This window comes from Psittacula echo, assembly GCF_963264785.1.
Source record: "Psittacula echo genome assembly, chromosome: 14".
Lineage (NCBI taxonomy): Eukaryota > Metazoa > Chordata > Aves > Psittaciformes > Psittacidae > Psittacula > Psittacula echo.
In genome coordinates this window covers 11,329,500-11,342,944 of record NC_137750.1, presented here as the reverse complement: position 1 = coordinate 11,342,944, position 13,445 = coordinate 11,329,500, and the positions used below count along the sequence as shown (strand labels likewise).

At 47.2% G+C, this 13,445-nt stretch overlaps 1 protein-coding gene across 4 annotated transcripts in view; it reads right to left on the bottom strand.

Moving 5' to 3' along the window:
- Window positions 1–13,445, bottom strand: part of MAP2K4 (mitogen-activated protein kinase kinase 4) — a 75,743-nt gene that overhangs the window by 21,493 nt on the left and 40,805 nt on the right. For all 4 annotated transcript variants that reach the window (XM_080629078.1, XM_080629080.1, XM_080629077.1 and 1 more), the window contains exons 3-4: window positions 11,981–12,155; window positions 1,460–1,579 (exon numbers count right to left, since the gene is read on the bottom strand). In XM_080629078.1, the coding sequence (XP_080485204.1) occupies window positions 1,460–1,579; window positions 11,981–12,155 (295 nt within the window). The remainder of the gene's footprint in view (window positions 1–1,459; window positions 1,580–11,980; window positions 12,156–13,445) is intronic.

Below are 13,445 nucleotides of genomic sequence, written 5' to 3'. Positions count from 1 at the left end.
CCTCTGCTACAAAGACAGGAGTCATTCAGCCTGGAGAAGAGAATGCTCCAGGAAGACATTATTGCATTATAACTTAATAACATTATAACTTAAAGGGGGGATATAAAAAAGATGGGGAGAGACTTTTCACCAGAACCTGCACTGACAGGACAAGGAACAATGGCTTTAAACTGAAAGAGGGGAGATGTAGCTTGGACATAAAGTAAGACATCTTTCAGAATGAGGGTGCTGAGGCGCTGGCACAGGGTGCCCAGAGAAGCTGTGGCTGCCCCATCCCTGGCAGTGTTCAAGGCCAGGTTGAACAGAGCCTTGGGCAACATGGTCTAGTGTGAAGCATTCCTGCCTGTGGCACAGGGTTAGAACTGGATGATCTTAAGGTCCTTTCCAACCCAAACCATCCTGTAATTCTGCGATTGAAGAAGCAAATGTATTAAGATGCTGCCTGCTGAGGGACAAGCAGGACCACAAGACCATCACTATCAGAAAATGCTTGCTGAACATGTAAGAATACAACTAGGGAGAAGTATCTGTGTAGTAGTTTTTGCCTATCCAAATCCAACTCTTCATACTCACAGAGGCTGCCACAATAACATGCCTGTTTGCACTTACTTTCCTCACTGCAAGCTGAGACACTTGGCTGGCTTCAGAAGAAGACCTTGAACAGGTTTTTCCCAAGTGGTTTAGTATTCCCACTCTGCAAACTTCCAGCATTCTAGAGCTTAGCTCTGCTGCTCTGCAGCAACAGCTCACTCACTAGAATGGCTGCCTGCCTTCCAGAACAGCCCATGGCAAGGAAATCCAGGGAGAGTTCCTGAGCACACAGACAGCACACCTCGTTCGGGAGACACTAAGCTGCATACGACTGCTATGGCAAAGTATCACATGCACTTCTGCAAACAGATTCTGCAGGCCACTGCCAGAGACAGAAGACCCTGCAAGGAGTTTCAGGTCTGACCCAGCACCATTGTCCTTGTTTTCTCATGTATTTGCATGTACAAACCACTTCAAGGCAGATGCATGTCTGCGAGTCTCTGACACAGCCTGGATCTGTACATGTATCAGATAACCTTGTGGGGAGCTGTGACTACTACCACAGCAACCACCTTCATTATAGGGACAGAGGTCCTCCACATGGTCCCATCTCACATCCAATGCCATGAAGCACATCAGTTTGCATGGGAGAGCCACAGACATGAGAGCTCATCAAGAGAGAAGAAAGGGCGACTGAAATGCACAGAGACATAACAACAACCGGGAATAGCATGGATGTGTGATGCAGCACCCAGACGTCTTGGTCTCTTGGTTCAATACCCTTGATTAAAAGTGGAGAGCTAAGAAACCTGACACAAATTAACTTTTTCCTCCTTACTGCAAGTCGGAAACTGCAAAGGGAAAAAAAAACCAACCCCAAGGTAAAACCCAAACTCTACTACGAATGAAGCAAGTTTGGAGTGCCCACCTCTCTGAAGAGTGCGCCATAAAACTGAACAATATACGGGCAGTCACTGCTTCGCATTACTACATCAAGGTCCATCAGAAGCTGCTTCTGTTCCTTTTCATCCACTGTCGACCGAATTCTCTGAAAGAGGAAGAGTGGTAGAGACTTTATCACTTACATGCCATTACTGTACCCTCAAACCCACTGCTGGAGAAACATGCCAGGGACCCCAAACCCAGGGCTGAGCAGACAATCCCCAAGGCATGCTCACACATGCTCCACAGAGAATTAAGCTGTGTTCTCAAGTAAGAAATGCAACTGAAAGCCCCTAAAGCCATTTAATTCAGTCTATAAAATCCCCAGTCCTCCGTGAGCATCAACATTTTCAGATGAAATGTCAGAATGAAATTCAAGTGCAGAGATTTCATGGAAAACTACAGCAAACCAACAGATTCAGCCTTTCATTTCCAAACAAATTCCCACACAGTTCTTGGCCATGTTGGACGGGGCTCGAAGGCTGGTTTGAAATTTAACCAAAGAACACTATGTTTAAAATCTCTAAGACAAACACAGAAGATAAAAAGGTCTTAGAATCTGCTACCCATGGTGGGCAGGGGGAAAAGGGACCATCATAGAACACAGGGAACACACTGCTCTGGTGATGCTAATGGTGGGCAACAGTCCTGTGAGCTCTTCTTATAAAACTAACAACATTTTACCTAGTACTGGTCTAAGGAATATTAACACTATATAAAAGATATATATATATATATATATATAAAAAAATGTATATATGTATGCATACACACACATACTATGTGTATATATCTGTATATATACACTATATATAAAGTCTCATTTGGGCTTGAAAGAACAATGCAAGTTTGAAACTAGAAAAACTACATATTTAAACATGAAGCTTCTTAAATGAAGGATGGAAAAGACCATCCACAGTTTTCCATGTCATTTTACAGACATATGTAACATCTTGCACTAATAAATGCATTCCCTGGATCACAAGGCCAGGAAATAAATGATCCTGAAGGTGTGACTCATGTTGAAAAAAACCCCCATTTTAATAAAAACATTAAAATTTGGCAAAAAGTCCAAAGCAACAGAGGTAGCTTGGACCCTCCTTGAGGAGAAAAACTATTTGGCTATCCAAGAAAGAAAAGTTATTTAAGCTTGTGGGAAAAATCTGCAGGATACCAGCACCCGCTCCCACCAACTGCTGGTGGCATCAAGAGCACACACTTTCAGCAAGCACAAGGCTTAAGAACATGAAGGTACTTTCAAGGCTGACCATTCATAGAGCGCTATCTGAGAAGCATGATTATGCACCTGAAGACTATTTTGTGATGACTCACATAAAATAAAGACAAGTTTGGACACTGTTTTGGACACTGTAATTTTCCTTACCTTTGGTGTATCCTGATATTTTGGTATTTCACCACACGTTCTTTATGTTCTAGTAGCTCTAGTTTGGCCTAGAGCAGCAATTGTCATGTTCATGCCCTCTTCCCTCCCAGTGAGTTCTAGGGAATACTCGGGAAAAGTGGCAAGAGACTTGCCCAGCACACCCCCAATTGCAGCATCCGCACCCTGCTATGCCATGGAGCAGGTGGGATTTTGTAGTCACAAACAGAGCAAGAAGATGGCTCAATGGATGAGTAATGCAACTAAAATGCTTCACCTCTAGGTCACTGGTTCAAGTCTGTTTCACAGAAGCTCAGGCATGTCACTGAAGAAAGCCTGGTGAATTTGACTATTTCTTTGTCTTGTGTCTATACCATATAAAGCTCTACAAATGCCAAGCCTGAGCAGATTGAAGGTCTCCTTTTAGGTGGCTCATCATCAGCCTTCGGTGAAATGAGCATGCCATTGCTCTGACAATGGATGCCAAAACCACCATGGTGAGACCTATAAGGAATAGTTTAGTCTCTCACTGAGCACTCTGAAAAGTTCACCTTTTGTGAGGAGCAATACCAAAAGGAACTTTTCTCCACATTGTAATTCACATCTCCCTTCTGTGCCAACACCATGTCTGTCTCCAAAGAGCCTCTTTCCTGGTCATCCAGCGAAGGCTTCTCTGCATTCCCCTTGTACCTGCACAATCCCTGTCATAGCCATCCCTACAACATGCTCTTCAAACTTCTCAACTTCCCCTGAAAGCATCTCCTCCACCTCTATGTTTCCTCCTCTGCTGTTACTTCTCCAACTCTGGAGCGCATGGGAAATATATGTTGTAGGGAGGAGGTGATTTTAACAGCACCCCGGACCAACACTGAACCAAAAGATTCCTCCTTTTCCCAAACACAATCACCCCAGGGAGCAAAAGAAACTGCAGGCGGAGGACCCAGAGGATGCACAGTGGGTTTGCTATAGGGTAAAGCATCCAGGCAGACAAGGGAGCCAGAAAACACCTTGAGACGCCAGCATGGATTCCCCAACAAACACTGCTTCAGGGATATGCCTCATAATGATACGAGGCAAGATTGGGAGGTCTCATACAAGAGTGCTGGAGACTGTTGAGTGGCAGATTCAAGAGGAGAGGAAACTCTCAGCAGCAGCATGCAGCACCACACTGAGCTGAGGTGAGCCCAGGCTGGAAGAGATGGCTTTGTAACCATGGAGCCTGGTTACAATTCCTCAGGTAAGGAATGAGCAAAACAAGGAAGAAAGAGCAAAAGGTGACTGAAGTCAACAGCAGCCACTACCTGAAGAGCACAGAAACCATAATGTCGATAGGCTATCTAACTCCAAGGCATACTGCAAGACACTGCAGCAGCTACCACAGACTCACTCTCCCAAGAACATGTGAGAAGGCAGGGAAGGAAGGCACAAGGTGAGGCAACAGCCTGAAGGCACCATGTAAGACAGGGATGGACAGATCTGACTTAGCTTCAGGTCTTACCTGAAGAGCTTGGTCACTCTACTGCATGTAGTCACTGACATGGCCAAACAAGCCACATCTGGAAAAAGTGGGGTTTGTAGCAGAAGCTTATGGAAAGTCTCTTTTTTAACAGTTCCTTATTCGCCTCACACTTAAACTGCATCACATCCTCCAGAGGAAAATTCTCCAGCCCTTTTAATACAAACACAAGCTAGGACAAAGCCTTCTGATAACAGGAATAAGAGCTTTGAAAGCTACACTCTGGGCAGCATTAACAGCAAAAGGATAACCTAATGCTATGGACTGGACCACTCTCAAACCAAAATCCAGAGAGATTGCAGAAACTAGACCCAAAACAGAAGCTACATCACCCACCCCCGGTACACACACGGAAAGATTCAGGTGCAGTGGGTAGAGACAGGTCAAAAACAAAAGGAAAGAAAAAGAAAGAAAAGGAAAATGGTATAAACACCAAACTAAAAACCAGCTCCTTGAGTTGCAAGACTCAAGTGGCTCTGGGCAACCCCATCTAGTTGAAGATGTCTCTGCTCACTGCAGTGGGGCTAGACCAGAGGAGCTTAGGAGGTCCCTTCCAACTCAAACCATTCTGTAATTCTATGACTCCAAGACAAGGCAGCACTGTCCTGTGCACAGGGCTCACACATGTCCTCAGCAGGAAGCACAGCCCAGCCCTGAACAGTACTTCCAGGGGATGGCCGGGACTGCGGACACCAAACCAGCAGCAAAAGGGGGTTTATCCCCTTGCTGCTGAGGGTGAGACTATTCATCTACCACTCCGAAACACATTTCCTGCTGACAGAAGGATGTCAGAGCTCAACGTTCCCACCTCTTCTAGTAAGGTTCTTGCTCTCTCCCCATTTCCTTTTAGCCCTTACTCATTCACTGCCCCCCCAGTGGGCTACCAGCAGGGCTTCGAGCACTGGTTCCCCAACTCTCAGTCAGCTACTCAGCCAGATGAGTGAAACAAAGTTTTGCTCAGTAAACCAGAAGGAATGAACTTGGGAAAGGGTGAAGAATGGAAATGATTTGCAATCAAGTCAGCTTGCAAAAAGCCCCAAGACTTCAGAAGTCAGGTGGGAAATCAGAAGGACAATGGAATTTGCACCTTGACTGAGCTAAATACACTGAGGTGTCATTTTGGTGGGCTTTTATGGGCTACCAAGCACCCAGGTAAGGATGGAGAGATAATGGAGGTATAAATAGATGTTAAAATGTCTGCTCTCAGGGCTATCTGATACTTAGCAACCTATCCCAGCTGTGAGACTGCCACCAGAGGAAACTTGTGAAAGCCGAAGACATAACATCTGGTTTAAAGCTACAGATGAAAGAGAGAGGAAGCACTGACTACAAGGCAAAATTACTTGAAAGAGGCACTGTGCTCTGAACAAGGAACGGCTCCACAGCCTACTGGCTTCTCCAGGAAGAACAGGGATCTTTAGTGGGCATCTCAGGGGCTTGAATTTTATGGATATTTAAGCAGTGCCTTAGCCAGCTTTCCTGATCATTCCCAGATGATCCTGAAACTGCTGCTGGTTTTCTTAGGGCAAGTTCAGAGCAGAAGTGGAAGCCCACCTGTAGTCTGGTCAAAAATACTGCTAGTCTAAGCAGAAAACAAGAAACCAGCAATGATATCTAAGGACACTGGCTGGAACCAGAGACTAGACTCCAATATTGCAGAGCAGTACTAAATCAGCTAGGCTGATTCATACAGTTCATGGAATCATGGAATAGTTTGGGTTGGAAGGGACCTTAAAGATCATCTAGTTCCAACATGCCATGGGCAGGGACACCTAGGAGCACATATTGGAAGATACGGGGACACATTAGAAGATCTAATCACATTAGATCAGCAGAAAATCACTACAACTTTTGGGTTTGGGCAAAACCAAACACAAGGATTGTGGACAAAAACACCCTCTCCCCAGCTGGCTTAATGTCCTATTCCTGACCAAAAATGAATGGAAAGGAGATGCAAGATGTTTCCATGAGGCCATGACAAGAAGCCTGAAGGTCAACCAACGCACAAAGTAGTCCATTTGTCTCTTGATGGTGTATGCTCCAGGCAGTTGAACTGGCTGAAAAGAAACTGGCAGAAGCCCAAATGTCAGAGGCATCCCTGCTGCAGGGCAGGAAGGGGCTGCCTGGCCCTGGGGGCTGATGGGGAGCAGAGCAGGAGGTGGAGGTCAGGACATCACTGCCATGCTCAAGCTCCTGCCCTGCTTTAAATACTTCTTTAGCTTGTGGACTCGTCAAACAAGAAGCTTTCCTGGCCTTCAAGAGGCCTTTTTAAGTACTCTGGCTAATAAAACCCTCACCTGGTATTACAGACAGTATTCAAGTAAAAGTCCTGCTCACTCCCCAGCTTTCGTTCCAGTTTGGGGTTTTTATTAATTTCTGCTTTTATGGAAAAACCAAGTATGTCAAAGATCTTTCAAAGTTATTTTTTGTGTGTGTGTGAACTATCCCCAGCGCCAGAGGGAAAACTCAGCACAGGAAGAAACCCCCCAGCTGCTGGGTGAGCTTCCCAAGAAAACCATTTCACCCCAATAAGATCGGGCCTCTCATTCCTCTGATGTGTTCAAGACACAACAGAGCAATGAGATCTGTTCCTCAAACTGGTGGTACCCTCATGAAACAAGATGCACAAACCCCTAGAGCAGCTGGGACAACAAGAGGTGCTGATGCTGGAGGGCAAATGCAAAAGCGGGCTGGGGAACTGCAAAGAGCCTTTGGAATAAACTCAGGAGTGACAGCATAGGAACAGATCCTGAGAAGGGACCAGGTCTCCCCACAGAGTGAAGCAGCTCAGGACATCATTCACAAGTCACTTACGAACTTCCATAGATTGGGCAAAAACAGACTAAAGAGGAAAAGAAGAAACCAGAAGCCAAGTGAAAGGACACTGGGTAGAACTGAAAGCTGGACGAGGCAATATTATAGAAAGCTGGTACTTGTGCTGTAGGCAAATGTCAGCCAGGGCAGGGACTTCTTCAGAGAGATGCCCAAAAGAGAAACCTGCCAAGGCGGTGAGGAGCTGATGTACAAACTGGCCACGCGGTTGCGGGTTTGCAGAGACAGAGCTCGTGTTGGATAACATTGGCTGTTCCCTTCCCCACCTGGAAGAGTCTTGACCTCATACCAATAAATCCTCAAGAGAATCAAGAGGGTTTTTGCAGTGACAGGAAGACCACAACACAAGCCGACTGACAGCAAGCAGGGGCTTTGCATCTCTAGGAAGATCTGAGAGAGGAAGGGAGCCTAATGAATAAGTGGATTGTCTTTTAGGAAGAACTGCAAAACTCAGTATAACAGTTCAGGGGTAAAAATGAGAAACGTGTGAGTACGAATCCTGAGTTGGCTTCCTCTTTCCTTTAGCCTTTCGCCTGCTTCCTGATAGCTCCACGAAAAGGTTCTCTATGGCAAAAAAGGGTAAGGGATACAAAAGCAGAGACTAACTGTGCCTCCGACACCAAACTGCTTCAGGCAGCAGCCTCACAAGCTGCTCCTGCAGCCACCCCGGCCTGTTCCTACGGAGGCACATAATGTACTTTTGTTATTTAAATAGACATTCGGAGAGGTACAGTGTGACAAAGGCTGAAAGAGAGGGAGAAGCAGGACAAAAGAGAGAGGGAGAAGCAGAACAAGATCTCATCAGCTGAGCCTCTCCTCAAAAACACTCCATCAGACAAAGCTTTGCTGCAGTGGTTTCATGGCAGTGACACAATGAAACTCATCCTCCTGCTTTGCCCATTCTTCTCCTTTGCTGCTGGGATGGAGAACAGCTGAAAGGTTTGACTCATTCAGCAGCCCTGCCCCCGAGAGCAGCCAGACACCCTCTGAAGGGTGCCAGGATCCATCCGTTGGCTGGTAAGGCCAAAACACATGAAAGGAAAAAGCGAAACTGGTGCCTCCACCTGCAGATGTCAGGTTATTTATGTTAGACATTATCCTGAATGATATTCAGCACCTGGGAGTTTTTCTCCTGCAGTGGTAAGAACTACTGACTAGAAGCACACGGGTAGCAGGAGCTGGTGCTCTGCAGCACCGGTGCCACAGCAGAGGGAAAGCAGAAGGCTGAGCTAAACCACGCTTCAGGGAACCAAAGGTTGTTCCTTGTGCAAAGGCAGGTCGAGGGAGGGGATCCTGCCCCTCTGCTGCACTCTGGGGAAATCCCCCTGCAGTCCTGATCCAGCTCTGGGGCAGCAGCACAAGAGGGACGTGGAGCTGTTGGAGCGAGGCCAGAGGAGGCCATGGAGATGCTGCGAGGGCTGGAGCAGCTCTGCTCTGGAGCCAGGCTGAGAGAGCTGGGCTGGGTCAGCCTGGAGAAGAGAAGGCTCCTGAAGGGGAGACCTTAGAGCAGCTCCAGTGCCTAAAGGGGCTGCAGGAAACCTGGAGAGGGGCTTGGGACAAGGGCCTGCAGGGACAGGCCAAGGGGAATGGCTTTAACCTGCCCGAGGGGAGACTGAGATGAGCTCTTAGGCAGAAGCTCTTCCCTGTGAGGGTGCTGAGGCGCTGGCCCAGGGTGCCCAGAGAAGCTGTGGCTGCCCCATCCCTGGCAGTGTTCAAGGCCAGGTTGGACACAGGGGCTTGGAGCAAGCTGCTCTAGTGGAAGGTGTCCCTGCCTGTGGCAGGGGTTGGAGCTGGATGAGCTTTAAGGTCCCTTCAACCCAAACCATTCTATGACTCCACGGATTTCACACTGCACACTTGTAAAACAAGGAAGATTTGAATCTGTCCGCAGCAGAAGGGTCTGACAAGCCACAAGGGATGCAGCCTGTTCCTGGGCATGGTAGCTCCAAACACGACTTGGCACTTCCAAGAAGCAGGGTGGGGAAGATGGAGCAGGAGCTGGGGGAGACCCCTGTACCCATTTTCTTTGCATCTGATCAGCAGCTTCTGGTACCACCTCTGTTTCACTCATCAGTGCAGAACAGCAAACAACTTTTGGCTTGTGGCCTCCATGAAGCTATTCTGTACTGCCGGATGTCCTTCCATGGATGACTTGCCTGCTGCAGTGATGCTGCTCCTGGGGGAGCACAGGAAAGGGACAGCAGCACCATCAAATAACCAGAGGCACTGGCTCCCCAATCCAGTTAATTGCAGGGCAGCGTTCCTGATGCCCTGCACATAACATGGTGCTACACCATGGAACTGCATCAGGTGTTATTGAGACCATACTAAAGACCTCAAATCACCAGACTGACAGGTTTTCTTCTCAAAGCACCACTTCACTTCTAAACCTTGCCAACAGAAGCACATTATGCTGAATGAAAAGAAAACAAGTTCAGTTCCTGCCTGTAGAGCAAGCAGAGACCATGGAGAGTACCTGGTTCTCCAGAAGCCAGGGTGGGAGCTGGGGCTTCAGACAGCAACAGCTCTGCAAGTTGTCAGGACACCACAGGCTTGGGGGACACAGAGTGAACAGGAGGTGACAGCCCCAAACACGGATGGCCCATAGGGCAGATTTAAACAGAGCAGGAGCAGGGAGATTAATGCACAACCTCAGCTGCCCCCAAAGCAACAGCAACCTGAGAAAGAAAAGACTTTGCAGTTCAGAATGAATTAATAGCTAGTCCACACTCAGCCCTGGCCTGAAACCTCACCTCAAGTAACTGAAGCATCCACGCTGTGGAATAGCTGCTGCTGCACTGGGAGATCTCACTTGCTGTTCCACTCCCAGGTCTCCCTTTGATGAGCTTCATGTTTTATCCCCACTGGGACAAACAGAACAGTCCTTTGCCGCTAACACTCTGGAAATGATGCAGTCGCTGGGACCCTCTAAACTTCCCCCTCCTGCAGGCCTCACCATGCCTGCCCAAGGCTCAGAGTGGCAGCAGCCCAGCCCACAGCTTTGGCATTTCAAAGTTCAGACACTGTAAACCTCTTGGATTTTATCTGTTCACAAGTGGGCCCCGAGGTCCAGCACCCCCATGAGGCTCAGGCCACCTCTCTTCCCTTGGGAAACCCAGCTCAACATGCTGTGCGATGTCACCTCCAACTGTGCGCTTCAAGAACACAGCGTTGGTGCCTTCTGCCTCCCAGATGAGAGCTATACCCACACCACAGACCCTCCATACTGACCAGATTATCCCATGATGCTGATCATCCCTTCTGCAGAGTCTGGGACAACATAGTGTCTGTGCTAACACAGTATCTGTGCTAGCAGATGCATCTCCTCCTTGACGATGTTAGCTAAGCCAGCACAGCACTCTTCTCACCACAGTGGTACATGCTGCAGAGCTTTGAACCAAGCCACCCAGCTGTATACATGTCTTTTTCCTACCCAAGGCTATCATGATTGTTGTAGCAAAACGACAGTCAATCAGGTCCCACACCCTGGGCTTGAGAAGCTGGGGGTACCCAGACATCTTTTCATCAGCAGTTTTCAACCTGTGATCTGCAAACTCCAAGTTCCACCAAAGGCAACTAAGAAAAACAACCCTTTAGCTGCAGACAGCCACTAGCTCCACTGGAGACTTTCAGGGATTCAAAACCAGGTTGAAACACCACTGCATGGTGATCCAAAACACTCAAGAGACCTGGCCAGTGAGCCCACTGCTGTGAGGAAGTCAGTAGGTACTGCAGAAAGTCAAAGGGTGGTGGTTACTGCAGTAATGTGACACACTAGAAACAAGTACAAATATTCACAGCAGCTGGAGCTGGGGCTCAGACAAGTCTACCTGGCATGTGAGACCAGCAGGAGAGAACGTTTCCAGGTCAGATCAGGGAAGACTCCAAAGAAGACAGACAGTTGGAAAAGAGAGCAACACGGACTCCTCCATAACTCACTTCTGCTCTTTCATGGGAGCACTTACAGTTGGTATCATTCACAGAGTTAAGATTGATGCTATTAGCTACCAGCCAGCAGCAAGCAAAGAAAAGGACAAGAGAGAGGGAAGGGAGAACAGCTGCTGCCCACTTCACCGAGCTTGATAGACAAACAGCTCCTCCAAGATGCCCAGTGAGCACCACTATGCAGCATGCCAATGATTCCACCTGGGAAATGAGGTTACAACATTGCTTCTAGTTTCAAGGGGAGATTTTTGGGAGCACGAGGTAAAAAATGGGCAGTCCAGAAAACTGCTACACTTGCCATCTCCAGAGCAGGTCCAGCATGGAAAGCGCAAAGCAAAGACACTCCATCATACACCAGCAAGAGCAGAACACTCCCTAGAAGATGCCCACTCCATTGCAGCTCCTCCTGGTGAGGCTACACCATGGCACATGCTTACATAAAAAGCAAATTTGAAGTCTCTACCTTATATCCCAAAGGCCACCACGGAGCCAGATGTCAACCTGTACCTAGCATCAACCTAGGCTGTATCTGAACCAGTGACCCAGAGGTGAAAGGCCCATGCCCCATTATCAGTCTCCAGAGACATGTGATCCCCTCAAAACAGCAGGTTCCTGATAGACATTTTCAAAAGGGCATAAGCAATTATGAGAGCTTCACAAATCACTTGACAATATGCCCATTACACAACGTATTTTCAGCAAATAGCAGCCTTTACACTGGAAATAAATAGAAAAAGAGCAGTAGATGGGTGCTAGATGGAAGAATATTAATTCTCCATCACATTTCATCCCTAATGGACTGAAGTACAAACGTAAGTATGGGCATCACCTACTTTAACTGCCATAATTTGCCCACTTGGTTTGTGGACCATTTTGTTGACAGAACCATAAGCTCCTCGTCCAATTTCTCCAAGGTCTTTCAAGTCCTCTGCTGTAAAATCCCAATGTTGTTCAGGGGAAATCTTCAATTTTCCTGATGATTCAATGCTGTGTGTTCTCAGTCTCTCTCTGTCAAAAATATTGGGAAGCAATTTTTCCACATTTTAAATAGTCTGTAAATGTCTCTTTTCAGCACTTGATTAAACATTAGAAGAGAGGGGTTCACAAAAGCTACAGCAACAATCGGACTCCACAAAGGATTTGGTTGGGGTGGGGAGGTGCAGGGGTGAGGGGAAAATGTTCAATCAAAAATGACATACACTTGCCCACAGCTTCGATTGCATCTACATTTCTCCAGCTGCAGTGTAAAATTCAATGTGTCTCATATAGTAGAGTCATTCTAATCACTCATTTACACAGTTCTTTCTACTTGGCACAGAATACATTGGGCTTCAAGCAGGATCTGGTAACATGCAGAACCAAGAGACTGACGAGCCCCATCTCCCCATAGCTTCTGCTGCTCTACACTGCCATGCTTCCAGCAACTGCCTCCCTTCTTGTTGGGTTTCTACAACACAGAATGTGTGAATCCAGGGGACTTTAGAAAGAATTTGCTCTTAATGGAAAACTGCACTTTAAAAAGAAAACCCCAAAACATTTTAAGCAATAATTTCATTTATTCAAAACCAAATAAAGAGCCAATCATTTCTAAGGATAAACCCCAAGTTGTTTGCAATGTATGAAAACAAAACCTGCCTGTTCAAGTGGCTCTTTACCAAACCCCTGAATTAACATCCTCAGGCAAACATTGCTCCTACTGAAGCCACAAATCCTGGACAACTAGGAAGGACTGAACCAATGCCCCAAATGTGTAGGACAGAAGAGTTCAGTGGTTGTTTTCAGCTGCCCCAATTACTCGTTCAAATGCAGCAATGCTATCACTGAATTAGTAGGAAATGCACAAGTATTTTCAACACTCTTCATCTCAAAAATGCCATGCAATTTGTCAGGTTTTCATTAATTCAGTAGCTGATTTGCCCTTCTTGGGTTGTAAAGTAAGCCAAAAGTCTGACTTTTCCCACTTCCAAGTAGCATTAACAGCATGAACGACAGCTCCCAGTGCAGTGCACACCAATACGAAAGCACACAGGTCCTTCCGACCATGCTGTGTACAGGGGAGATTCTGTCAAACTCATGATCCCTTCTCTTGGGCATTTGATCAAGTCACCACTCACTCATCCAGGGGCCGGCCCAACAGCCAGGCCACAGGTGAAGTATTTCACCAAACACACAGAGCTCATGGAGCATTAAATAAACACGTTATGGGCGATTCCGTGCTGATAAAGGCAGCCGTGTGCCAACCAGCAGCTGAGGGTGCTGCCGGCTGCGAGGCTGCACCCAACCACGACCTCTGCCAGG